Below are 23,750 nucleotides of genomic sequence, written 5' to 3'. Positions count from 1 at the left end.
TTTTCCCCATCTGTTTGCCATGAAGTGATAGGACTGGATGCCATCATCTTAGTTTTCTGAATGTTGTTTTAAGCCAGCTTTTTCACTCTCCTCTTTCACCTACATCAAGAGGCTCTTTAGTTCCTATACACTTTTGGCCATAAGGGTGGTGTCATCTGCATTATCTGAGGTTATTGTTATTTCTCCCAGCAATCTTGATTCCAGCTTGTGCTTCATCCAGCCTGGCATTTCTCATGATGTACTCTGCACATAAATTAAAAATAAGCAGGGTGACAATATACAGCCTTGATGTACTCCCTTCCCAATTTGAAACCAGTCCATTGTTCCATGCCTGATTCTAACTGTCGCTTCTTGACCTGCGTACAGATTTCTCAGGAGGTAATGTAAGATGGTCTGTATTCCCACCTCTTTAAGAATTTTCCAGAGTTTGTTGTGATCCACACAGTCAAAGGTTTTAGTGTAGTCAATGAAGCAGAAGTAGATGTTTTTCTGGAATTTTCTTGTTTTTCTATGAATCCAACTTGTACAGCTGGAAGTGTTTGATTCTGGGAGGTTTTTGTTGAAGCCTAGATTGGAGGATATTGAGCATGACCTTGCTAGCTCGTGAAATGAGTGCGACTGTGCGGTCGTTTGAGCGCTCTGTGGCTTTGCCCTTCTTTGGGCCGTGTGAGTTTTCCAGTCTTGTGGCCACTGCTGGGTTTTCCACATTTTCCAAAATTGCTCGCACGTTGAGTGCAGCACTTTCACAGCAGCATCTTTGAGGATTTGAAATAGCTCAGCTGGAATTCCATCACCTCCACTAGTTTTGTTCATAGTGATGCTTCCTAAGGCCACTTGGTTTGCAATCCAGTATATCTGGCTCTGGGTGAGTGATCACATCATCGTGGTTATCTGGGTCATTAAAACTTTTTTGTACAGTTCTTCTGTGTATTCTTGCCACCTCTTCTTAATCTCTTCTGCTTGTTCGGTCCATACTGTTTCTGTTCTTTGTTGTGCCCATTTCTGCATGAAATATTCCCCTGGTATCTCTGATTTTCTTGAAGGGATCTCTGGTTTTTCCCATTCTGTTGTTTTCCTCTATTTCTTTGCATTAATCGATGAGGAAGACTTTCTTATCTCTCCTTGCTATTCTTTGGAACTCTGCATCCAGGGGAATATTTCTTTCCTTTTCTCCTTTGCCTTTCACTTCTCTTCTTTTCACAGCTATTTGTAAGGCCTCTTCAGACAACCGTTTTGCCTTTTTGCATTTCTTTTTCTTGGGGATGGTCTTGCTCCCTGTCTCCTGTGCAGTGTTGCAGGCCTCCGTCCATAGTTCTGCAGCCGCTCTTACGAGAGCTAATCCCTTGTATCTATTTGTCACTTTCACTGTATAATCATAAGGGATTTGATTTAGGTCATACTTGAATGGTTAGTGCTTTTCCCTACTTTCTTCAGTTTAAATTTGAATTTTGCAATAAGGAGTTCGTGATGTGAGCCACAGTCAGCTCCCGGTTTTGTTTTTGCTGACTGTGTAGGGCTTCTCCATCTTTGACTGCAAAGAATATAATCAGTCTGATTTCGGTGTTGACCGTCTGGTGATGTCCATGTGTGGAGTTGTCTCTTGTGTTGTTGGAAGAGGGTGTTTGCTATGACCAGTGCGTTCTCTTGGCAAAACTCTATTAGCCTTTGCCCTGCTTCATTTTGTACTTCAAGGCCGGACTTGCCTGTTACTCCAGGTATCTCTTAACTTCCTACTTTTGCATTCCAGTCCCCTATGATGAAAAGGACATCTTTTTTTGGTGTCAGTTCTCAGAGGTCTTGTAGGTCTTCATAGAACTGTTCAGGTTCTTTAGCATTAGTGATTGGGGCATAGACTTGGATTACTGTGATATTGAATGGTTTGCCTTGGAAACGAATCAAGAACATTCTGTCATTTTTGAGATTGCACCCAAGTACTGCATTTCGGACTCTTGTTGACTGTGAGGGCTACTCCATTTCTTCTAAGGGAATCTTGCCCACAGTAATAGATAAGATGCTCATTTGAATTAAATTCACCCATTCCAGTCCATTTTAGTTCACTGATTCCTAAGATGTCTATGTTCACTCTTACCATCTCCTGTTAGACCACTTCCAATTTGCCTTGATTCGTGGACCTAAAACATTCCTGGTTCCTATGCAACTTCCATCACCAGTCTCATCCACAACTGGCTTTTGTCTTTGCTTTGGCTCCGTCTCTTCATTCTTCTGGAGCTGTTTCTCCACTGATCTCCAGTAGCATGTTGGGCACCTACCAAACTGGGGAGTTCATCTTTCAGTGTCCTGTCTTTTTGCCTTTTCACACTGTTCATGGGGCTCTCAAGGCAAGAATACTGACGTGGTTTGCCATTCCCTCCTCCAGTGGACCACATTTTGTCAGAACTGTCCACCGTGACCTGTCCATCTCGGGTCGCCCTACACAGCATGGCTCATAGTTTCACTGAGTTCGGCGCTGCTGTGGGCTGTGTGGCCAGCTGGGGTGGTTATATACTGTCCGTCCGTGTGAGTTCATGCTGCCTTGTGTCTATTTTCCAGCTGTTGCTGTGTTGCTGATGCTCCTGGAGCACAGGTTTACACATCCTGATCTACGTGAATGTAGCAAAGGAATTGCTGAGTCATTGGGTCAGCTCAGCTGGTAAAGAATCCGCCTGCGATGCAGGAAGCCCAGTTCGATTCCTGGGTTGGGAAGATCTCCTGGAGAAGGGATAGGTTACCCACTCCAGTGTTCTTGGGCTTCCCTGGTGGCTCAGATGGTAAAGACTCTGCCTGCAATGCAGGAGACCTGGGTTCGATCCCTGGGTTGGGAAGATCCCCTGGAGGAGGGCATGGCAACCCACTCCAGTATTCTTGCCTGGAGAATCCCCACAGAGGAGCCTGGTGGGCTACAATCCTGGGGTCGCAGAGAGTTGGACACAACTGAGTGACTAAGCACAGCACAGGGTTAAGATTGAAAGCATTTTTTTTTGATGAAAACTATTTCCAAAACAAAAATAATAGAGTAGCGCTCTTCTCAGATCTTCACATTTGGGTAATAGACGACAGCTGGAATCTCTATCTGCTGTGTGTTAGGTGGTTTGGTTGAAGTTGTATGTGATCACTTTTTCAGATAACTGTGGGTTTTCTCTGGTGCCACACCAGCTGTGACAGGTATCAGTTTCTCTTGGTTAGCTGTGGCACTCCGAGTGAATCTCCTGCCCACACGTGAGTGAGCAGCACCGCACGCTGGTCGTTTGTACAGTAATAGGTTACCCAGGAAGGGAGAGCTTCCAGACAGGGACGCCTTTCAACATCCAGCTTTGTTTTTTTTTTTTCATAAGTCGCATCTGTTACTGTCACCACTGATATCTTCAGAAAGGTGTCCACATGTGGATGTGCTTTCAAGCCCTCAGTCATGGACACATGTTTTGCAAACTTCTGATTTTTGCTGGAAAGCTCCAGTTTTGGGACTGGCTACGAGTAGCATCAGCTGTTTTCCTTGAAGAGGCAGGCTTATTTTGTTCATTTTTGAGAAGATGTCTGACAGCGTCCAGGTCTGAATGTGCACAGATGGGTCTGCCGGGCCCTCTGTCCGGGCAGGTTGCTGTTTCCGGGACAAGGGGGCTCACTTGGTGTCCAGCTGTGGTCTTTGGCGCATCGCAGAAGTGCTCCATGCAGACTTGCTGTTTTGCTACATTGAATATTCACAAGCCGTGCTTAAGGGTTGAGGTTTAACACAGTTACTGCCTTGGCAGCATCACGGACGCTTGTAAGTGGTGCTGACCCTTCAGCTAAGTGCGTGGTGATGACGAGCGCCGCGGCTCCCGAGCCCGCTGTGCTTCTGGTTCTGTGATGACCGTGGGTCTGTGACACGTGTGTGCAGAGAGAACGTTGTCTTGCCTTGTGCTCGTCAGATCTGCCTTGGTCACTCTTGGTTCTTTCCGTTTCTGTGTAATTGAAAATTACCTTGTCATTCCCACACACGCACACGCAGACAACCGCCAGCACACAGACATGCACGCAGAAGCAGCGTGTTGAGTCTGACTGGGGTGCACCGAGTTGGGAGGAGGAGAATTAACTTCTTTCTAGTGTTAAGTTTTCTGATCCCATAAGTATGGACTCTTTCGCTGCTTATAAATATTCCATGTTTTTCTGTATTATGCCTTTGCAGCTTTAAAAAAAATTTACTCAGTTACTTGACTTTTATTTATTCTATTTCAATGTTTTTTTTTTTTTTTTGCAGCTTTCTTCTTTTAACTTCGTTGGTATAGATGTAACTGACATCTCTTTTTAACCTGTTAACTGGACATTGCTAGACCCTCCCCACCCATCTGACTGTAGGTCAGACAGATCTTTTGACTTCTGTCGAGTGGAGTCCCCGGGTTTATTTTGAAGATTTGTAATTTCAGGGGCTTCCCTGGTGGCTCAGTGGTAAAGCATCTGCCTTCAAGTGCCGGAGAGACAGGTTCAGTCCCTCATTTGGGAAGATCCCACATGCCATGGAGCTGCTGAGCCTGTGTCCAGAGCCCGGGAGCCTCGGTTACTGAAGCCCGCGCGCCCTGGAGCCTGTGCTCCGCAACCAGAGAAGCCCCTGCTGTGAGAATCCCACCCCGTAGCAGAGACCTTGGCCAGGCCTGTGCTAGCAGAGCCGTGGGGGCAGAGGCCAGGCTGAACTCTGAGCAGTAACCGAGTGGCGGGGAAGCTGAGCCGTCAGGGCTAGGGGCTGGTGACTGAGAGCCTGCCTGCCTGTGCAGGGGGCACGGGTTCGATCCTGGGACACGGTCTGGGGATGTCACAGATGCCGCAGAGCGCCTAAGCCCATGCACCACAGCTGCTGAGCCTGTGCTCCCAACAAGAGAAGCCCCCGAAATGGGAAGCCCGTGTACCGCAAAGAAAGTAACCTCTCTCACCAAACTAGAGAAGACCCAGCGTAGCCAGAAATCACTCAGCTTTAAAAAGGCGTGAGGGGCTGATGCTTCAGGCGCGTCACTGTGTGGGGAGGAGAGGGCGGACCCGGGAGGGACGGTGAGGCTGAGGGGGCCTCGGAAGGGACGTGAAGTAGCAAAGGGGAGAGCTGGGAGTCGGTCAGGGTTTGCCTTTCATTTACATCCTTTTTGTTGCTAAGTCATATTTGATCTGTGTGTGACCGTGTGTACAGTATACATCTTGTGAGGGATAGTAAGCCCCGGTCAGCACTGGAAGTCAGGCCACCGTGCACCTCCCTGCCCATCTTTTTTTCCCTCCCCTTCTGACAGAGCCATGGTCCTCTCATATTTATCATTCCCTTATTTTCTTAAACCCTTTTAAAGATGCCTGCATGTGTGTAATAAGTATTCTCATAAGTTATCTTTCCCGTTTTGATCCGTGTGAAGTGCTGTGCGTGTGCTGCCTCCGTTCACACGCGCCCTCGTGCTGTCTGGGTGGCTGCCGTTTCCCTTTGCGCTGATGTAATTAATTCACTCTTCACAAACCACAGTTCACACATAATTTAGTGTGTTATGTATTGTGATTTATTCATCAGTAATTTTGTTGAACTGTGGACAAAAGACAGTCTTCAGTACATGGTTCTGGGACAATTGGATGTTCACACGAGAAAGAATGAAACGTGGCCCATGTCTTACAGCACTCAGAAACATCAGCTCAGAATGGGTCACAGACTGCAGCGGAAGATCCGAAAGTTTGAAACTCCTAGGAAATAAACCTCCTTGATGTGGTCTCAGAAGTGAGTTTTTGGATTTGACATCTAAAGCAGAAGCAGCAAAATAAAAAGTAAACAGCTGGGGCCACATAAAGAGCTTCTGCATAGCAAAAGACCATCAAGAAACTGAAAAAGTCTGCAGAATGGAATAACAAACCACATATCTGATAAGGGGTAATACCCAAAATATATCGAGGACTCTGTACAACTCAGCAAGAAACCAAACGACGCAGGTGAAAAACACACACGGGGGCCTTTCCTGCTGATCCAGCGGTTCAGAGCCTCCCGGTCACGGGTCGTATTTTCCTGCCTTGTGACTCTGTTGCTGGTTGTGGACATTGTGCATCTTATGTGGTTGAAGTTCTGGGTCTTTTAAACTGCGTGGGACTTGGGCAGAGCAGAGTGACTGAAGGTAGCCTGTCTGAGAGGCACACGGTGAGGGGGCGCGTTTGTGGTTCACCACGTGGTCTCTGCGCTCCGCTCCTCCCTTGTCAGCGGGAGGTGTTCCTTCCCGGGATCCTGGCTGAGCCTGCCCCCGGGTGCCCGGCAGCGTCTCTGGTGCTCGTGTGCAGTGGCTGGCAGGTCAGAAAGGGTCCCGCCCTCACGGGACAGATCTTGTCGTGGGGAAGACAGGTAGCAGTTTGTCAGGACCCGGATCAGGACCGGCAGCACGCCGCTGGTGTGGACAGGCCCACTTGAACGTGAGGAGTGAGGAGCCAGCGACAGGAGCCCAATGCGCAGACCCGAGAGGGTGCCGCCTGGTGCACAGGGGCAGCCCTGCGGGTGGGCGGCGGCTCCAAGGGCACACCTGGAGCGGGGGCCGCGGGGGGGCTGCGGCTGGCAGGCTCGCCGGGCCCAGGAGGGGGCCACGGCAGAGGAGCCCTGGTCACAGGGCGGAGAGCGCCAGGTTTGGAGCGGAGAGCTGGTTCAACACCCGTCCTGTCCCCCGAGTAGGCATCTTTGCTGAAGAGTGGCTGATGGGATTCTTCTGTCACCGCCGTCACAGGCTCGGTGGGTCACACTCTGTGTGCAGGGACCGGCGCAGTCATGTAGAAGCAGACCTTTGTCCGAGAACCCTGAAGGCTGGGAGGACTGCAGAGTGTTTGCAAGTGCTGATGGCAGCGGGGGCTCTCTGTGGGATCCGCATGACCTCACTCGTGTCTTAAACACCGCCTGCCGCGGCTCGGAGGACGGGTCCCCGGTGTGTGAGCTCGTGGCACCGCAGCGTCACGGCCCAGGGGCCGGCGGTGGCTCCAGCCGGGCGGGCCCCGCAGTGGTCGTGGGTGTGTGCGCGAGCACGGCTGCCACCCCCAGCACAGCCGCCCACCCACCGCATCTGCCTGCCCGTCCCTGCCCGTCAGACCATCGCCCCTCCGGGCGTCTTCAGAGCGGGATTGTCTTGTCTTCAGGTATTCGGGTTCTGTCCACAAAAGATCCCGCTTGTCTCATCTGGCTCAGGGCTTCGGGTCGGGGTGGGGGGCAGGGCCGCCTTTCCCGTGTCCTTGTTGCCCCCGCTGCCTCTGTTCCTCGCGGTCTCGCTGTGGCTCTCTGGGGCCCCGACACCCTCGTGGGCCCGCAGCAGAGGCTCTTGCCCGTAGGAGGTTGTGGTTTTCCTGGACTGAGCTGGGATCTGGCACTGGCCTGCCTGCTGGGGACTGTGACGCCCCGTCCCCACTCTGCCTCCAGAGTCATCCCAGGGTCTCGCACACAGTAGGAGCTTTCTCGGGGATTCCTTCGTGACTGCAAGCCCTGCTTCAGCTCGGGGGTGGCTCCCTGCTCCCACCCCCATGCATGGAGGATTTTCTTGCGCTGGGTCTGCCCGGCTCTGCCGCCAGCGGGGCTTGTCTGGAGACTCCACTCTGCCCGCGGGGGCAGGGGCGGGACAACGCAGTACTCTGGTTCACAGCCTCTCCTGTGGGGTCCCTGCTCGCGGCTGGGGTGCTGGGTGGAGCTAGCCGCTGGCCAGCCGGCCCTGGGGGAGAGCACGCGTGCACCTTCCTGCCACATGTGGGGGCCCACAGCCCTCAGACCAGAGTCCAGGCCCCATCCCGGAGGGACAGAGTGGCAGCTGCGTGGGCCCCAGGACCGGGTTCTGAGGCAGAAGGAGGTGGGGGTGGGGGTCTGTGTGCAGGGCCCGGGGCTGTGGTCTCCGTGCTGGCCAGGCTGGGGGTCCAGGTCTGAGCCTGCTTCCCGCTCGGTTCCATGGGACAGACTCAGAGAGTGGCCGCCGGGGGTCCGCTGAGCACCGTCTCAAGTGACGGGGGTGGGGGGTGTCACTTGGGGGCGGTGTCCCCCGGGGTGGTGGTGGCAGTCAGGGTGCTAGAGTGGAACTGCTCTCTTTTTTCTTTTTTAGTAGAAGGATAATAGCTTTACAATATTGTGTTGGTTTCTGCCCTGCATCAACTTGACTCAGCCGTCGGTATACATATGCCCCTCGCTCTTGATTCCCCTCCCACCTGTCTCCCCATCCGACCCCTTTCGGTCGTCAGAGAGCCCTGGTTTGGGAACTGCTCTTTTTAAAAGACTGTCCTCGCGTGGTTATGATGTGACTTTCAGAAGGTTAAAAAAGTAATTCGTCCCCGGCGAAATTCTCGAATGTCAAGAGAGAGTTTCCTACACATTGTCAGTTGAAACGTTTTCTTTTTAACGTGAAGGTTTTACGTTTTTTCTAAAAGGTGTTTTCCTGAACAGTTAGTGGCTAATTGGGCCACGACATTTAACGTGACGCGTCTGTTCCGCTCTCTCTGAAGCAGGGTCAAGACTTCCTTCTCCACACCCCACTCAGCTCGCAGACGGAGGCTGGCAGTGGTGGGCGGCTCGCCCTGGGCGCTCAGCCGATGCCCGTGGCCGCCCCCGCGGACCCCGCGTGCGCCTGCGAGGCCTGCAGCGAGCGCAGGTACCACCCAGGCTCCCCTGCTCTCCCGCCCTGAGGACTGCTGGGAGGGCAGGGGCTCCCCGGATCAACGAGAGGTCTGGGTCCGGGGCCCCACACACATGGGGGCTAGGGGGGCTGCCGCCGCTGGAAGATGGGGAGGAGAGTGGGCCGGGGGCACGGGGGTGTCCCGGGCCGGTCGGCCCCTCGGCCCCCTGACTCTGCTCCGGTGCCTGTGTCCCTAGGGAGATGTCAGCGGAGGCGGAGCGGGAGCCCCAGCAGCTGCAGAACTACTGGTCGGAGGTGCGCTACACGGTCCGCTGCATCTACCGGCAGGCGGGCACCCCGCTCGCAGACGACCAGGACCAGTCCCTGGTGCCCGACAGGGCGGGGGTGAAGGAGCTGGTGGACAGGTACGCCTCGCCCGGGCCCGGCCCCCCAGCCCCCGGTGCTCAGCGGGCCCCTCGGGGGGCGGCCTCAGGCACGCGGCGGTGGCACACGGGCCGGTCAAGGCTCCGGTTCCGATCCTGCTGGACTCTGGTTACCTGTGGGTGAAGGTGAACGGACGTGTTCCCGTCGTTCCCGAGCATTGAGATCGGCAGTAGCGCTCCGTTTGGGCACTGGCTGGCCCCAGGGCGGTGGGGAGGGTTTCTCGGGCCCTGCTGCTTTGTTGCCTCATGGAGGAGAGGCGGTCACGCCCCTGAGGAGGTGAGGGACTCTGGGCTCCGTGGGGTCAGGCGGTGCCTGGGGAGCCAGCTGCTGGCCTGCTCATATGGGTGTGTGTCGCTGGGAGGGGCTCGGGGTGTGGCTGGGGCCTTGTGCACATCGGCAGTACAGGATTTGTTCTTACGCGGTTTGTACACTTTGGGTGAGGTGAAATGAAAGTCGCTCAGTCATGTCTGACTCTTTGCGCCCCCATGGACCGTACAGTCTGTGGAATTCTCCAGGCCAGAATCCTGGAGTGGGTAGCCGTTCCCTTCTCCATGGGATCTTCCCCACCCAAGGATTGAACCCAGGTCTGCTGCATTGCAGGCGGATTCTTTACCAGCTGAGCCACCGGGGAAGCCCTGACTCAGCTGCTAAAGAATCCGCCTGCCAGGGCAGGAGACACAGGTTTGATCTCTGGGTGAGGAAGGTCCCCTGGAGGAGTAAATGGCAACCACTCAAGTATTCTGGCCTGGGAAGTTCTTGCCATGGACAGAGGAGCCTGGTGAGCTACCGGCCATGGGGTCACCAAGAGTCAGAGCTGACCTGTTACAGCGACTGAGCCGCCACCACCACCATAGCTCCTGCCATCTTTTTTCTCTCTTTAGGGGTGTTCCAAATAAAAGCTGTGAGTTAAGTGATTCTCATTTTGGTCTTTTTCTCCTGGTTTGCTCGCAGTCTCTGAGGCTCTGTAACCTCCTGCTCGCTGTGTATTCCGGAGGCAGGATGGGTGACTGGCCGTGGGCAGTGGCAACTAGTTAGTGATTTGTTGCACCTGAGATGGCTCTAGGCGGTATATGCCTTATCTAGCAGTTGGGTTTCCTGGTGAATATTAGGAAAATATGTATAACCTGATTGTCAGACCCATAACCTCACAGCTGTGGGTGCTTAGGAAGAGGCCGAAGTAAAGCAGAGACAGTTGAAGCGCTCGGCGGATAATAGTGTGGGCGGGCATTGTGGCGGAAGCTGTGGTGGTGCCCTGCACGCGGCTGAGGTCTGGGAGGCGGCAGCGCCCTGGTGAGGGACCGTGCTGTGGACCTGCAGGGATTCCAGCCCCTGACTGAGGTCTGTGTGTCTCATGTTTTCACATGTGTTGTATGTACTGTGTTTTTTGTGCTCTTCACGTCTAGAGGACACTTTTTTTGTTGTTTCAAACGCCAGCACAGACGCCAGGAAGGGTATGTGCGGGGCCCATTTCTGGGGCTCGTGCAGCTGGCGGTGACTCCCGTGGCCCTCGGCATCCAGCACTCCACCCTGGCCCCCCAGTCTGTGCTCACACCCCACCAGCGCACTCCAGCCACACCCGTTCTCATGCTGCCGCCACAGATGGTGCTGGTTTCTGCTTTTCGCTCTGTCTGGAGTGTTTTCCTCACTCAGATTTCTTTTCTCCCTTCCATCCTTCCCGTTGGGCTTCCCTGGAGGCTCAATAGTAAAGAATCTGCCTGCCACTGCAGAAAACGAGGGTTTGTCCCTGGGTGGGGAAGAGCCCCTGGAGAAGGAAACAGCAACCCACTCCAGTATTCGTGCCTGGAGAATCCCACCGGTAGAGGAGCCTGGTGGGCCGCAGTCCATCAGGTTGCAGAGAGTCAGACACGACTGAGCGACTTCACAACAGCAGCAGCCCTTCGCATTAGACTTGAGAGCCACTGTCTCAGACCACTGGACCTGACCCCAGGGGCCTCCCCCCGCCTTGCCCTCCCCTCTTTTGTGTTGTGTTACCCCGCTCCCTGGAGTCGCGCTGTGCCTGGAGCCCTGCCGCCGGGACCAGTGTTTGTCGGACGTGCGGCTGGGAGAGCTTCCACAGAGTGTCCGTCCTCCTGCCTCAGTCAGGACTTTTACAAAGTCTGCCAGAGGAGCACGTGGTCATGGTTAAACATGTAAGGTACAGAAATGGAGAAAGAGACGACGCACAGCGTGTGTCCAGTCCCCAGGCACAGGGCACCACAGAGGAGGCACTCGGCCCCAGTAAGGCCTGCTGCCCCCGTGTCGTCTGAGACTTCTGTGACCCTCCTTAAGAGATGAAGTGCGTTGTTTCAGAGAGCAGCCTCTATACTGGTAATTAAAATTATACTTGTTATCCTACATTTAAAAACTAACACGTCGATCTGAATTGAACTAACCACAGTGGGAATTGCTCAGTTCTTCTTGTTCTCTGGCCATGGTTTTAATAAGGCTACAGGGTTCTGTTTTTATTTGGCTCTTGTCTTTTACAGCCGAGGTGGTTTGGTATGATGAGTTAAAAATGAAATGTGCTCAGTCGCTCATTCGTCTCCGACTGTTTGCAACCCCGTGCACTGTAGCCCGTCAGGCTCCTCTGTCCATGGAGTTTTCCAGGCAGGAATCCTGAAGTGGGTCGCCACTCCCTTCTCCACGAGATCTCCCCGACATAGGGATCGACCCTGCATCTCTTGTGTGTCCTGCATCGTAGGCAGAGTTTTTACCCACTGAGCTGCCTGGAAGCACAAGTGAAATAGGTGACAGCTTCTCTCTCTCTTGCCCAGCGTGGTGCCCAGCGGGGAGAGGGGCCGTGGTCCGAGTCCAGGAGCCGTATTGCTCTTGGGTTTGCTCTCGTGTGCCGAGCTCCCGTGGTGCTCCTGGTGGCGGGCGGTACACGGAGCCCGTGCCTGCTGCTCCGGTGTCATCGGTTTCCATCTGGAGGCTCCTCAGAAGTGCACAGTGAAAGCCAGGGGGCTCTTTAACCACAGTCCTGCCAGTCACTGTAGAACAAGTTTGTAAAAGCTGACAGTCTCCATGTTAGAAAGGAAATTCGTGAAACGGATACTTGCTGTTGTGGCCTGATTGGGGGCATGTCCTGATTTGTTGTCTCTGATCTTCAGCTGACACGTTTTATCTCATCACTTAGTTTTTTGGTGGGATAATTTGTCTCTTAAGATTTCTCTGGTGATGAGAACAGTACCAGCCCATTTGGACTGTAGACTGAGTCACTAGGAAGGAGGACGAGCCAGCCTCCTGCCCAGGCAGCTCCTCTGGGGTTGTTGCTCCTCACCCGGCAGCACAGACGTGTTCAAAGACAGCGCTTGGGTCTCCTGGCATCCCAGCCCGGCTCCCCTGCGCACGCTCTGCCCCCTGCTGGCTGGCTGCGTGAGCGACCCCCGCCCCGCCCCCATCTGACAGGGCTCTCAGCGGGCGCCAGTCTTCCTGTCTGCGCAATGAGCTCGGGGCGCCCCGCCCGTCGGGGGTGACTGTGAGCAGGCCCTGCAGGTGAGTGTGCCTCTCTCCCATGCAGGCTCTGTGAGCGGGACCCCTACCAGCTGTACCAGCGGCTGGAGCAGCAGGCGCGGGAGTACGTGCTGGAGATGAAGGTCCGGCTCCTGCGGCAGCTGTCAGCCGCATCCAGAGTGAAGCCGCCGTCCGGCCTGCAGGGCCCGCCGCAGGCGCACCAGTTCATCTCCCTCCTCCTGGAGGAGTACGGCGCCCTGTGCCAGGCCGCACGCACCATCAGCAGCTTCCTCGGCACGCTGGTGAGGCGCCACGTCTGCGGGGGGCCACAGCCCGTCAAGCTGTCCCCTGCTCGGGCGAAGTGCGGGGTGTGGGGGCTGCTTCCCCTCCTTGGGCAGGGGGCGGGGGCTGCTCCCCTCTTTCCCGTCCCTCAGGACTTGGCTGCTGCACAGAAGCAGGAGCACCGTGTGGGGACGTTGGGGCCCAGGGAACAGCGTGGGCACAGCGTGAGGGGGAGGAAACGGTTCGCAATGACGGGGGCATGTCTCTGCGGGGCCGGAGTGCTGTGCTGCGCGCATGGAGGCCGTGCTGGGGTGGGGCAGGGCGTGGGGGCTGCCCAGCGCTGGACTGAGGAGGAGTTCGTGCTCAGGTGGGATGCCGGCCCCCGTGGGCGTCTTCCAGTCCTGGTGAAAGGGACACACAGACCTGCTCTCCCTGGGCCTCTGACCGCCTCAGAGAGGCCGTGGCCGTAGGGGCTGCAGGAGGAGGTGGTGGAGACGCACCTCCTGGGACCTGGCCTCGACGGCCTCGGCGCACCTGCCGGCTGGAAGGAGAAACAGGCCCTCTTTGCTTCCTTGGTTTACTAACAGTCTGTGGAGGTGGTCCTCATCGCTCACATTTTGTTATTAAATGAAGCTGCTTTCTTCGTGGTAAAACAGTGTCTTGAAACAAATACAGTCAGTTTCAAAACTGGTGGTTCTGAAGACTTGAGCGTAAGGGTCTCTGTGTGACTCTGAAGTCGGCAGGCCTCGGTAGAAACAAGCCAGTCCTGCAGGTGGGTTCCGGGTCCAGGGCCGCCTCGAGCCTCGCTCCAGTAGAGCCTGCCGCTCCTGTGCGGGGGAGCCCCGAGGGCCGCGCTGCCGTGCGCGGAGCGGACGCCTCGGCGTCTGGCTGGACGGAGCACGCGCGCTTGCTTGTGTCTGCCTCTGTGCTCAGCTTGTCAGGCTGTTTCGGTTGAAGTTTTCAAGAAAATGGGGCCTCACACGGCTATTTACTTGGGAAGGGGAGGAATATTTTCGTAGACTTCTCAGTCCATCGTGGGTATTCTTTGAGGCAGTCTACCAGAGCCCGAGTACTTCTTGGCGGTTGGCTGCAAGGTGGGCCTGAAACTGTCACCCGAGCGAGGGGACTCTGCTCCGTCACCGTCTGTTGGGGTCGCTCAGCCTTCAGGTGGTTTTTGAGCATCCGACCTTGATCATTTGGGAATCCCTGGTTCACTGAGTGGGTTGCGCAGAGCTGCCTGATGGTCTTCAGTGTCCAGTTCAGCAGCGCTGTCCTCAGTGTGGACCAGCCCCGCCGCCGTCACTGTTGACCTCTTCAGAAGGGCCCCTACACGCGGAGGAGCTTCCAGGCCCAGTGCTAAGTGTCCGTTTGCCGGAGTTGTGAGTTTTGCTTGAAAGCTCGGGTTTTGTGGTTGGCCGCAAGAGGGTCCTCCTCTGCGAGTCCCCTGGCCTGCTCCCCCTCTGCTCGCCACCCCGCCTCTGCAGGGCAGCACCCTCTGCAAGCCCAGAGCTGCAGAGCACGTGCACCGCGGCAGGAGGTCAAGGGCATCTGCACATGTAACTTTCTGGGAAGCGTCCTTGTGCCTCCGTTTGTCCAGGAGATGCCTCCCCAGCTGTAACAGGCGGGAACCCTGAGTCTCCCTTCTCAAGGACAGCAGGATCTTGACCAGCCTGCTGTTTCTCAAGTTCTGTTAGGACGTGACCGCACACGCTTGCCCTCCTTCCCAGCCCCACCGTCTGCGGGAAGTGACAGGCGGGAGTGTTGGGGTGGAGGGGCCAGGGCCAGGTCGGCCGGGAGCTCTCCTGGGGCCTCTGGGTGCAGCCACACTGAGTCTCTGCTGCCGCCCCCCTCCCCCCGCCCCCCGCGTAGTCGCTGCAGCAGCTGTGACCGCACACCCCCGCAGGCCCTGCCTCCCAGGCCCTGGCAGGCTGCCCGGCATGTGAATGGGGCACCGCGGCCCCAAGGTCAGGGTTACTGTGTGGGCTGTGGGGCGTGCTGCTCACTGGTGTGCGTTGCTGTCCCAGGTTGATCTGAGATTGTGAAACGAGTATGGGGTCTGCTGTTTCTCTCACACACCTCGTCTGGAAGCATAATTTCAGATCTGAAAAAATACCAGTGTCTTCCTACAGCAGTCCTCGCCTTTGGTCACCTCTAGCTGATGTGCCCAACCCAGAGCTCTGGTCCTGTTCCTGCCAGCATAACTCGGGGCTGCGCTCAGACCAGCGGGCAGGGACCATCCCCTCTTCACGAAAACATGCAGCAGCCAGGCTCGCCCGTGGCTCCGGGACCCTCCCGGGACCCTTGCTCCTCCTCCTGCCACCTTCGCTCTGTGCTCTCTGTCGCAGGGACGGGTCGCAACCTGGGCGCGGGCCTCTGCCCTGCCCCCTGGGAGCTTGGAAGCTGCGGCCCGCTGCGTTGTCTCTGTCCAAGCTGGCGCGGTGCCTGTGCGGAGGGGTCCCTGAGGAGTGTGTGTGTGCTGTCCCCACGCCATCTGTGGCTCTGTACTCAGGACGAGCACGTCTTCACACAGCGTGCCTGATTCAGGCTCAGGCCCGGCCTCAGCCCCGCCCAGCTTTCTGGTGTGGGAACGGCTCTGAGAGGCACTGCACGAGAGACTGGCGTGAAGCGCTTTGGTAAAACACGCAGTGAGAGCCGACAGTGGAAACGCAGACAGAGGTGAGGGTCCGAGGGCCCCTGCCGAGGCTCCGTGCGGCTCCAGAGTGCTCACAAAGCGTGTAGCCCATCTGTGTGCGCGTGCGGAGCAGGCCTTCGTGCCTGCAGCATCGTTCTGCAGGTGTGTGTGGGTTCAGGAACGGGCGCGGTTCCCCTTCGCTTGCTCTCTCAGCCCCTCCGTCCCCTGCTGGTGAGGGCACAGGACACTGGGGTGTCCGCAGGGAGATCGTGTCCCGACGTCCCCCAGTGTCAGCCCTTCTGCTCGGCTACGCTAAACAGTGAGCGGGAGCAGACTCGTCGGTGGGTGGCATGAGGCGCGGCTCTGGCGGGGACGGGGGTGCTGTGCTCCTGAAGTCTGTGGGGCTGTCGGTCGCTCAGAGGAGGCCGTCTTCCCATGTGCGAGCTGACGCACCGTAGGGAGCCTGCATGTGGCCAACATGCGAGTTCACGAACGTGTGGTTGCAGTCAGAGCACGTGAACGGAGCCCTGGGCCCCTGTTCTCTCTAGAGGTCACTCGCTCTGATGGCCGGAAGGGTGTTGAGTGTGTAAAGCGGTTGTGGAAAGTAACGGATGAGGTGGCCACGTTCATCAGGGAGAGGAGGAGCTGACCTCCCCACGAGGTTGCCAGCATGGAGTTCTCGGTCTGTCAGACTCACCTCAGGCTCTTCTCTGGACAGGCTCTGGATCGTCCCTGGGCGCCACAGGGTGGGTACGCAGTGAAGTCGTTTGCGAGGGCTCTCAGTCGGCTCGAAGGCCCCGTGGTGAGAGATGCCATTGGCTGTGCACTGAACTCTCTCCTGCGCCCTCAGCCGTGTGCGTCTTGATGAGTCAGTCAGGAGGAGGCTGCAGGCCCAGGGACTCGCCGCCCTCGGAGCGCGGTGTTCTGGCCTGCATAGAGGGACGTGGTTTGTGGGAGGTCAGGGAGAGCGTGCTCTGCCAGTTTTCCAGTCTTTAATTCAGCGTGTCTTCTCGTATCTGTCTCATTAACTAGGAAAATGAGCACCTGAAGAAGTTCCAGGTGACGTGGGAGCTGCACAACAAGCACCTCTTTGAAGACCTGGTCTTCTCCGAGCCGCTTCTCCAGAGCAACCTGCCAGCCCTGGTGTCGCAGATCAGGTAGTCGGTCTCCCCCGCGTGCGTCCTGCCCCTGGGGCGCAGCAGCTGTGCGCCTGGACACCTCTGCCAGGGCAGTTCTGCCAGGAAAGTGCAGGGCTTAGGGGAGAATGCCGCTTGGGGAGAAAGCTCACAACCCGATGAGTAATACAGTTAAACTTAGAATAACAAACCCAGGATTGATGCGACTAAGAGTTAACGTCACAGATTTCTCCTGATAAAGGAAAGCTGCGGTACAAGGTGCTTTACTTGACGAGACGCGGGTTCTGCTCGGTGGCCATGGGGTGGTCCCCTCTGTGGCACTTGGGTGGGGAGGGAGGTGGGCTGATGGGGCCGGGGGCGCAGGAGGGGGCCGGGTCGCCTGTCCGGTCTCTCAGACGCGCCCCCCGCCTCCGGGCTCGGGGCTTCCTGCTGGAGCATGTCTCCGGAGCTCCATAAGGCGTGCCGAGCATGGAGTCCTGTACCGTGCTCGGGATCCCTCACTCTGGTGATGGGGAGGAGAGAAGCCCCTGTCTTTATTCCTCACTATTCGTGTGCATTTCCATACATAGTCTTCCCTGCTTTTTGATTTGCCTTTTTTTTTTTTTTAATAGAAATGATCTCATAAGTTAACTCATTTAAAGAAACTGACTTAACTCAGGAAGGTCCTGTGTCTCGGTGGTGTGGTTTGGTTTTTTAATTTATTCATTTATTTCTGGCCGCACTGGGTCTTCCTGCCACTCGGGCTTTTCTCCGGCCGCGGTGAGCGGGGGCAGCTCTTTGCTGCGGCACGCAGGCTTCCCGTTGAGGGGGCGTTTCGTTGCCGAGCACAGGCCCAGGAGTGGAGGTGCGGGCTTAGTTGCTCTGCGGCATATGGGATCTTCCTGGACTCGGCACCAAGCCCGTGTCCCTTGCATCGGCAGGTGGACTCTTGACCGTTCTGCTGTCAGGGAAGTCCTTGTGCCTATGTTTTTTAAGAGCTTTATTGAGGTCTAATTCACAAACCATATTAATTCTCTTAAAGTGTGTGATTCAGCAGCTGTAATTACATTTTTAATAATGATTGGATGACCACCACCAATATTTCCAAAACTTCCCTGTTGCCCCAGATAGACTCTGTCACCATTACATGCTGACCTCCATTCCTTTTGAGGTGCTCTAGTCTGCAGGCCCCACCCTGCCCACCTCCCCTTGCAGTCAGCCTGTTGAGGAGCTGGCACCACGGGTCCTGCAGGGCCGCCGGGCCAGGTGATGCAGCGTGCACGCCCTGGGGGCCCAGCTGGCCCGTCTGTGTGGCCGCAGTTGGCGATGGAGCGGCCGCCCTACCAGACTCTGCTGTCCCTTGGGGGCCAGGAACCTGCTGCAGCTGCTTAGCTTGTGGTGGTTTCCGGAGCTGTGGCTTGACTTGGTCTTTATTTTTAATACATATTAATTGTTAAGGGAATATTTAATTGGGCTTGTAAATAAGTAAACTTACCCACAGTGATTTTATGTCATTTTCTGTCTCACTTCCCACCACATACTGTTTCACGTAGATACTGTTCATCGTAGATACCACCACCCGTTACGTGGGGTGGTTGTGTTTGCAGAGTGACTGTTGAGAGAATGGCCTGTGTGCTGGACCGATGATGCTGTCTGACCCTGAGCACACTTCCTGCCATCGGGGGGCTTCCTGTTCTGTCTGCACTCCAGCCTGTGCCTTCCGGTCATGCTCTGAGTGCCACCCGCGCCCTCAGAAGTCCAGGACCACCCCTGCCCCCACCCACAGCTGCTTTGCCCTCCCCTGGCTCTGAGCAGGTCTGCAGCGGAGCACAGGAGGAGCGCCTCGGGCCTCGGGCAGTGCACGGGAGGCAGGGCAGCCCCACGTGGGAGGCGGGTCTGTGATGACGGGGCTGTAGAGGCCCAGGAGGACCACGTCACTGCCTCACGGGCTGCCACGCTCTCCCCTGGGTGCCCATGTGCTCTACGGAGCCCAGAGCCACCTTGGCGAGGCCTGGGGGTCAGGGCGCTGAAGAGCGATGTGTTCTGGGGCCAGGCGCAGCCTTAGGAGGGCAGTCCTGGGGTGTGAGCCCTGGCGTCGCAGGGCCGCCGTGGTTCCAGCGGGCTCCCGGCCTGCCCTTTGCTGCACAGCTTGTCAGGGACGTGGGTTTCTGTGTCTCCCTCCAATGCGCGGGACCCATGCAGACACTGCAGCACACAGGACCCTGTCCACGCGGTGTGCGTCTCCACACAGTGGACACCAGCGGGGAGAGGGCGCTGTCTGCACCCGTGGAACCCTGCTCGTTTTTCAGTCACGTTGTTTGTTTTAATTACAAAATCATTAGGTTGCCATTGCAATCTGGAATTCAGAAATAAAGTTCTGAAAACAGGAAGTCATGATGAAAAGTAGTACCGTAAAAAATTTGGTGTTGCTTCCAGACTTTTTTCCAGCGTCCACGCCTCACTCCGCCCCAGCACACACACGCATTTTGAACATGGCATAGCCCTAGCTCTGCTTCACGTGGGAGCATTTCCATTTCGGACGCGTGTGTGAGTGCGTGTATGTGCGTGCGTGTATGTGCGTTTGGGCGTAAGCAGGTCGGTATCTCTCAGAGTCTGGGAAGCCCCGTGTGGTGTAGGGCTCTGACCCCAGTGGGCAGCTTCCAGTTCTTCTGTGTAAATAGCACTGATATTAACCCTGCACACCAGCCTGTGCTCCTGAGCAGTTATAAGTGTTGGTTTGGATTTAGAAATTCCTTGTTAGGAGGTCTTTATTACCGTTACTTTGGCTCAGATGTTGACATGTTCAGAGATTAGGAAAACGAATGGTTTCTGAAGACAGCCTGCCTCATAAGACGAGCTGCCCCCTCCCCACGCTCCCAAGTGCCTCCTTCTTCAGAAATCCAGCTGTTTACCTGCTATCTGTCTTTTGTTTTCTGTTAATTCTCTCATTTGTCGTCTTACCATCTTTCTTAACAAGGTATGGTAGAGAATAAATGAAACTGTAATTGTACTTTTTTGAATTGAATTTCCTGTTGTACTTAATGTGAAAGCCTGGCCCAGAGTTTGTATTTCTTATTAAATGTTGTGTTTTCTCTGGATCAGTGTATCTGAACAGGCAGGAATCCTTTTCCAGCCCACTTGTTGTGAATGCATCTCTGGGCCTTAGTCTTTTTAGAGCAGCGTCCCTCACCACTCATTTTTTTATCAGATCTGTTCCTTGTCTGAGCTGCTTCTTTCGGCCAGACTCGGCTCTGGGCGCTTGGCCTATATCTTGCACGTGCTGGGCAGCAGGCTTGGGGCGGTGCAGTGGGGGCCCCCGCCGCCTCGGGAGGGAAGGTGCTAGCAGGGCGGTCACAGGCCTCTGTCCGCAGGCTGGGGACCACGACGCACGACGGCTGCTGCGAGGACACGTACAGCGCACTGCTGCAGCGGTTCCAGCGCTCCGAGGAGGAGCTGCGCGCCGTGGCCGCCGAGTGGCTGCAGTGCCAGAAGAGGATTGACGCCTACGTGGACGAGCAGGTGGGTGCCCGCGAGGGGCGTGCCGGGGGGCGTGCCTGTGGACGCTGGGGGTTGGGGGGCCCAGGGCGGGGGCATGCCCGGGGCGGGGCAAGAGGGGCGCCCAGGCTCCGTGCGGCCTGCGGGGCCTCTGGGAGCCGCTTCGGCCCTCGGGAACTGACACTTGCCGTCCGGAGCCTGGGGGCGCACGCCCGAGGGACCCACAGCGCCCCTCGTCCACCCACGCTGCTGCGTCTGAATGGGAGCACAGGCCTGGGGCACGCCGGCGGGTCCAGCGTGGGGAGGCAGGGTACAGGTCCCTGTGCCCCAGCCTGTCTGGCAGCACGAGCCGGCTGCCTGCCTCACCTGGGCGGTGGGAGCGGGGAGGTGCTCGACACGGAGCTTTCCTGAGGGCACGGGGTGAGGGCTGAGGGAAGCCGTGACGGAGCTCAGGGCGCACCTCTGAGGCCATGGGGAGACGCGCCTTTGGTTCTGGCTGAAGATGTGCGCTGGGCTAGTGTCTGTCTCCAAACACGACCGTGAATGCCGCCCGGCCTCTGCTGTGGTCCTTGGTCTCAGAGCTGCTGCCTGAGCCAGATGAGGGGTTGAGACACAGGAAGGGTCGGACACGTTCCCGGGTCGCCATTTGTTCCAGCCTCTCCATGTTTCGTGGAGTCCCAGGAGTCTTGCGGCCTCAGGGACCGTCCTATTCACAGGGGCTGTCTCGTTCAGGACGTGGGAAAGTTCTCCTCTCTGTCCTCCCCCGTGTGGTCGGGCTGTCCGCCCACCAGTGCTGCTGGCAACCTTCTGGATCGGCGCTGCTGAGCCGAGCTTGGCTGGGGCGGCTTGTTCTGTGCGGCCGTACCTGACCTCTTCGCAGCCCGTGCGCCCCTGGCGTGTGGCCTCAGGAGTTGCTCTGTGCTTGTGACGCGCTGCCCACTGTCCTGTGCTTCCCGCAGAGGACAGTGGTGGTTTGGGGTTTTCTTCATATGACACTTGTTCTCCAGCTGTGCTTGTCGCTGATTCCTGACCCCTCAGCTTCAGCCCCTATGGGCGGGGCTGGCCCACGTTGCCTGGCTGAGGTGCATTTGGCAGATGCTGCTGCCCTCCCACTGCCCTCCCTAGGCAGCCTTCATCCGGACCTCCAGCAGCTGAGTCAGGCCAAGGGGACGAGCACAGCCCACCCCATGCACGCTCGCCACCTGCTCTGAGGAGCCTGCTCTCTGGGCTAGGGGAGCGTGGGGTGTGGGGACCCACCATGCCTCCCAGCACAGGGCTGCGAGCGAGTGCGGGGCTCAGCTATCTGAGGCCAGGTTCCCCGCCTCAGGTGGGGCCCCTCTTCAGGGTGCTCTGGACTCCAGAGCTGCATTTGGACAGTCTGAAACCCCACAAGCCCCGTGGGTGTTCCCTGAGAACCTTCTGGGTCCATGTGGACGTAGGCTGCTGCGAGGACAGCAGCACACCGTCCGTCCGACGGCGCCCCGGCTCTGTGCGCTGTGATCCTGGCCGGTGGTGCTGGCGCTCTCCCTCGGCTTGCCTCTTGGTCCTGTGAGAATCTGCAGTCGTGACAGACCTGTAGGCAGAAACGCTGCTCCCTGGCGAATCCACCGGAGGGCTGGCCAGGAGCTGAAAGACTGGCGGCAGAAGTTCACAGGCTGTCACTGAGAAGCCTGTACTGAGGACAGTTGTAGTCAGACTCCTGGAGTCCGGATGTGAGGGCTGCGGGGTCTCCAGGGCAACTCCGACCAGGCCGGACCCCTGCAGGAGATGCAGGGCAGCCTGAGGACCCTGCGAGCCAACAGGGTGCATGACCTAGACAAAGTGGACAAACTCAGAAACACAGGACCAGCGAGACCTAAATCATGAGCAAGTGGAGAAACTCAGTAAACCTATAACTAGTGAGGATATTGGGTCAGTAATCAAAAATCTCCCAACAAAGAAAATTTCAGGACCCAGCGGCTTCACAGGTAAATTCTAGGAAACGTTTAAGAATTAATACCCACCCTTCTTAGAGTTTTCCAGAAAACTAAAAGGGAAGAAACACTTCCTAACTCATGCTGATGCCAAAGACACTACAAGAAAACTACAGACCAAAACTATAGTTCTGCAACGAGTGTCGATGCAGAACCCTCAACAGGACACGCTAGTTCTGTAATGAGCATCGATGCAGAATCCTCAACAGGACACGCTAGTTCTGCAACGAGCGTCGATGCAGAACCCTCAACAGGACACGCTAGTTCTGCAACGAGTGTCGATGCAGAACCCTCAACAGGACTCGCTAGTTCTGCAACGAGTGTCGATGCAGAATCCTCAACAGGACTCGCTAGTTCTGTAATGAGCATCGATGCAGAATCCTCAACAGGACTCGCTAGTTCTGTAATGAGCATCGATGCAGAATCCTCAACAGGACACGCACAAGCAGGATTCAGCATGTTTAAAGGTCTATATGGGTATGTCTTCCTTTTTCTCCTTTGCTTTTCGCTTCTCTTCTTTTCACAGCTATTTGTAAGGCCTCCTCAGACAGCCGTTTTGCTTTTTTGCATTTCTTTTTCTTGGGGATGGTCTTGATCCCTGTCTCCTGTACAATGTCAGGAACCTCCATTCATAGTCCATCAGGCACTGTATCTATGAGATCTAGTCCCTTAAATCTGTTTCCCATTTCCAGTGAATAATCATAATGGATTTGATTTAGGTCATACCTGAATGGTCTAGTGGTTTTCCCTACTTTCTTTAAGTCTGAATTTGGCAAGAAGGAGTTCATGATCTGAGCCACATTCAGCTCCTGGTCTTGTTTTTGCTGACTGTATAGAGCTTCTCCATCTTTGGCTGCAAAAAATATAATCAAGCTGATTTTGTTGTTGACCGTCTGGTGATGTCCATGTGTAGAGTCTTCTCTCGTGTTGTTGGAAGAGGGTGTTTGCTATGACCAAATGACTGTCTGGGGAGGCCTTACAAATAGCTGAGAAAAGAAGAGAAGCGAAAAACAAAGGAGAAAAGGAAAGATATAAGCATCTGAATGTGGAGTTCCAAAGAAGAGCAAGGACAGATAAGAAAGCCTTCCTCAGTCATCGGTGCAAAAAATAGAGGAAAACAATAGAATGGGAAAGACTAGAGATCTCTTCAAGAAAATTAGAGATACCAAGGGAATATTTCATACAAAGATGAGCTCGATAAAGAAGAGAAATATTATGGACCTAACAGAAGCAGAAGATACTAAGAGGAAGTGGCAAGAATACACAGGAAAACTGTACAAAAAAGATCTTCACAACCCAGATAATCAGGATGGTGTGATCACTCACCTAGAGCCAGACATTCTGGAATGCGAAGCCAGTGGGCCTTAGGAAGCATCACTACAAACACAGCTAGTGGAGGTGATGGAATTCCAGCTGAGCTATTTCAAATCCTAGATGATGATGCTGTGAAAGTGCTGCACTCAATATGCCAGCCAATTTGGAAAACTCAGCAGTGGCCACACGACTGGAAAAGGTTAGTTTCTATTCCAATCCCAAAGAAAGGCAATGCCAAAGAATGTTCAAACTACTGCACGATTGCGCTCATCTCACACGCTAGCAAAGTAATGCTCAAAATTCTCCAAGCCAGGCTTCAACAGGACGTGAACCGTGAACTTCCATATGTTCAAGCTGGTTTTAGACAAGGTAGAGGAACCAGAGATCAAATTGCCAACATCCCCTGGATCATCGAAAAAGCAAGAGAGTTCCAGAAAACCATCTTATTTCTGCTTTATTGATTATGCCGAAGCCTTTGACTGTGTGGATCACA

General features: G+C 55.6%; 1 protein-coding gene across 2 annotated transcripts in view; it reads left to right on the top strand.

The window, feature by feature from the left end:
* The window catches only part of FAM193A (family with sequence similarity 193 member A), a 148,961-nt gene that overhangs the window by 78,843 nt on the left and 46,368 nt on the right, over positions 1-23,750 (top strand). The window contains exons 3-7 of one of the 2 annotated variants that reach the window (XM_027545325.1): positions 8,440-8,585; positions 8,807-8,974; positions 12,514-12,748; positions 16,393-16,517; positions 19,847-19,994. In XM_027545325.1, the coding sequence (XP_027401126.1) occupies positions 8,440-8,585; positions 8,807-8,974; positions 12,514-12,748; positions 16,393-16,517; positions 19,847-19,994 (822 nt within the window). The remainder of the gene's footprint in view (positions 1-8,439; positions 8,586-8,806; positions 8,975-12,513; positions 12,749-16,392; positions 16,518-19,846; positions 19,995-23,750) is intronic. The other variant, XM_027545326.1, reaches the window with a different exon arrangement.

This window comes from Bos indicus x Bos taurus, chromosome 6, assembly GCF_003369695.1.
Source record: "Bos indicus x Bos taurus breed Angus x Brahman F1 hybrid chromosome 6, Bos_hybrid_MaternalHap_v2.0, whole genome shotgun sequence".
NCBI classification, from domain to species: Eukaryota; Metazoa; Chordata; class Mammalia; order Artiodactyla; family Bovidae; genus Bos; species Bos indicus x Bos taurus.
The sequence above is the reverse complement of the archived record's forward strand: the minus strand, read 5'-3'. Positions and strand labels throughout refer to the sequence as shown.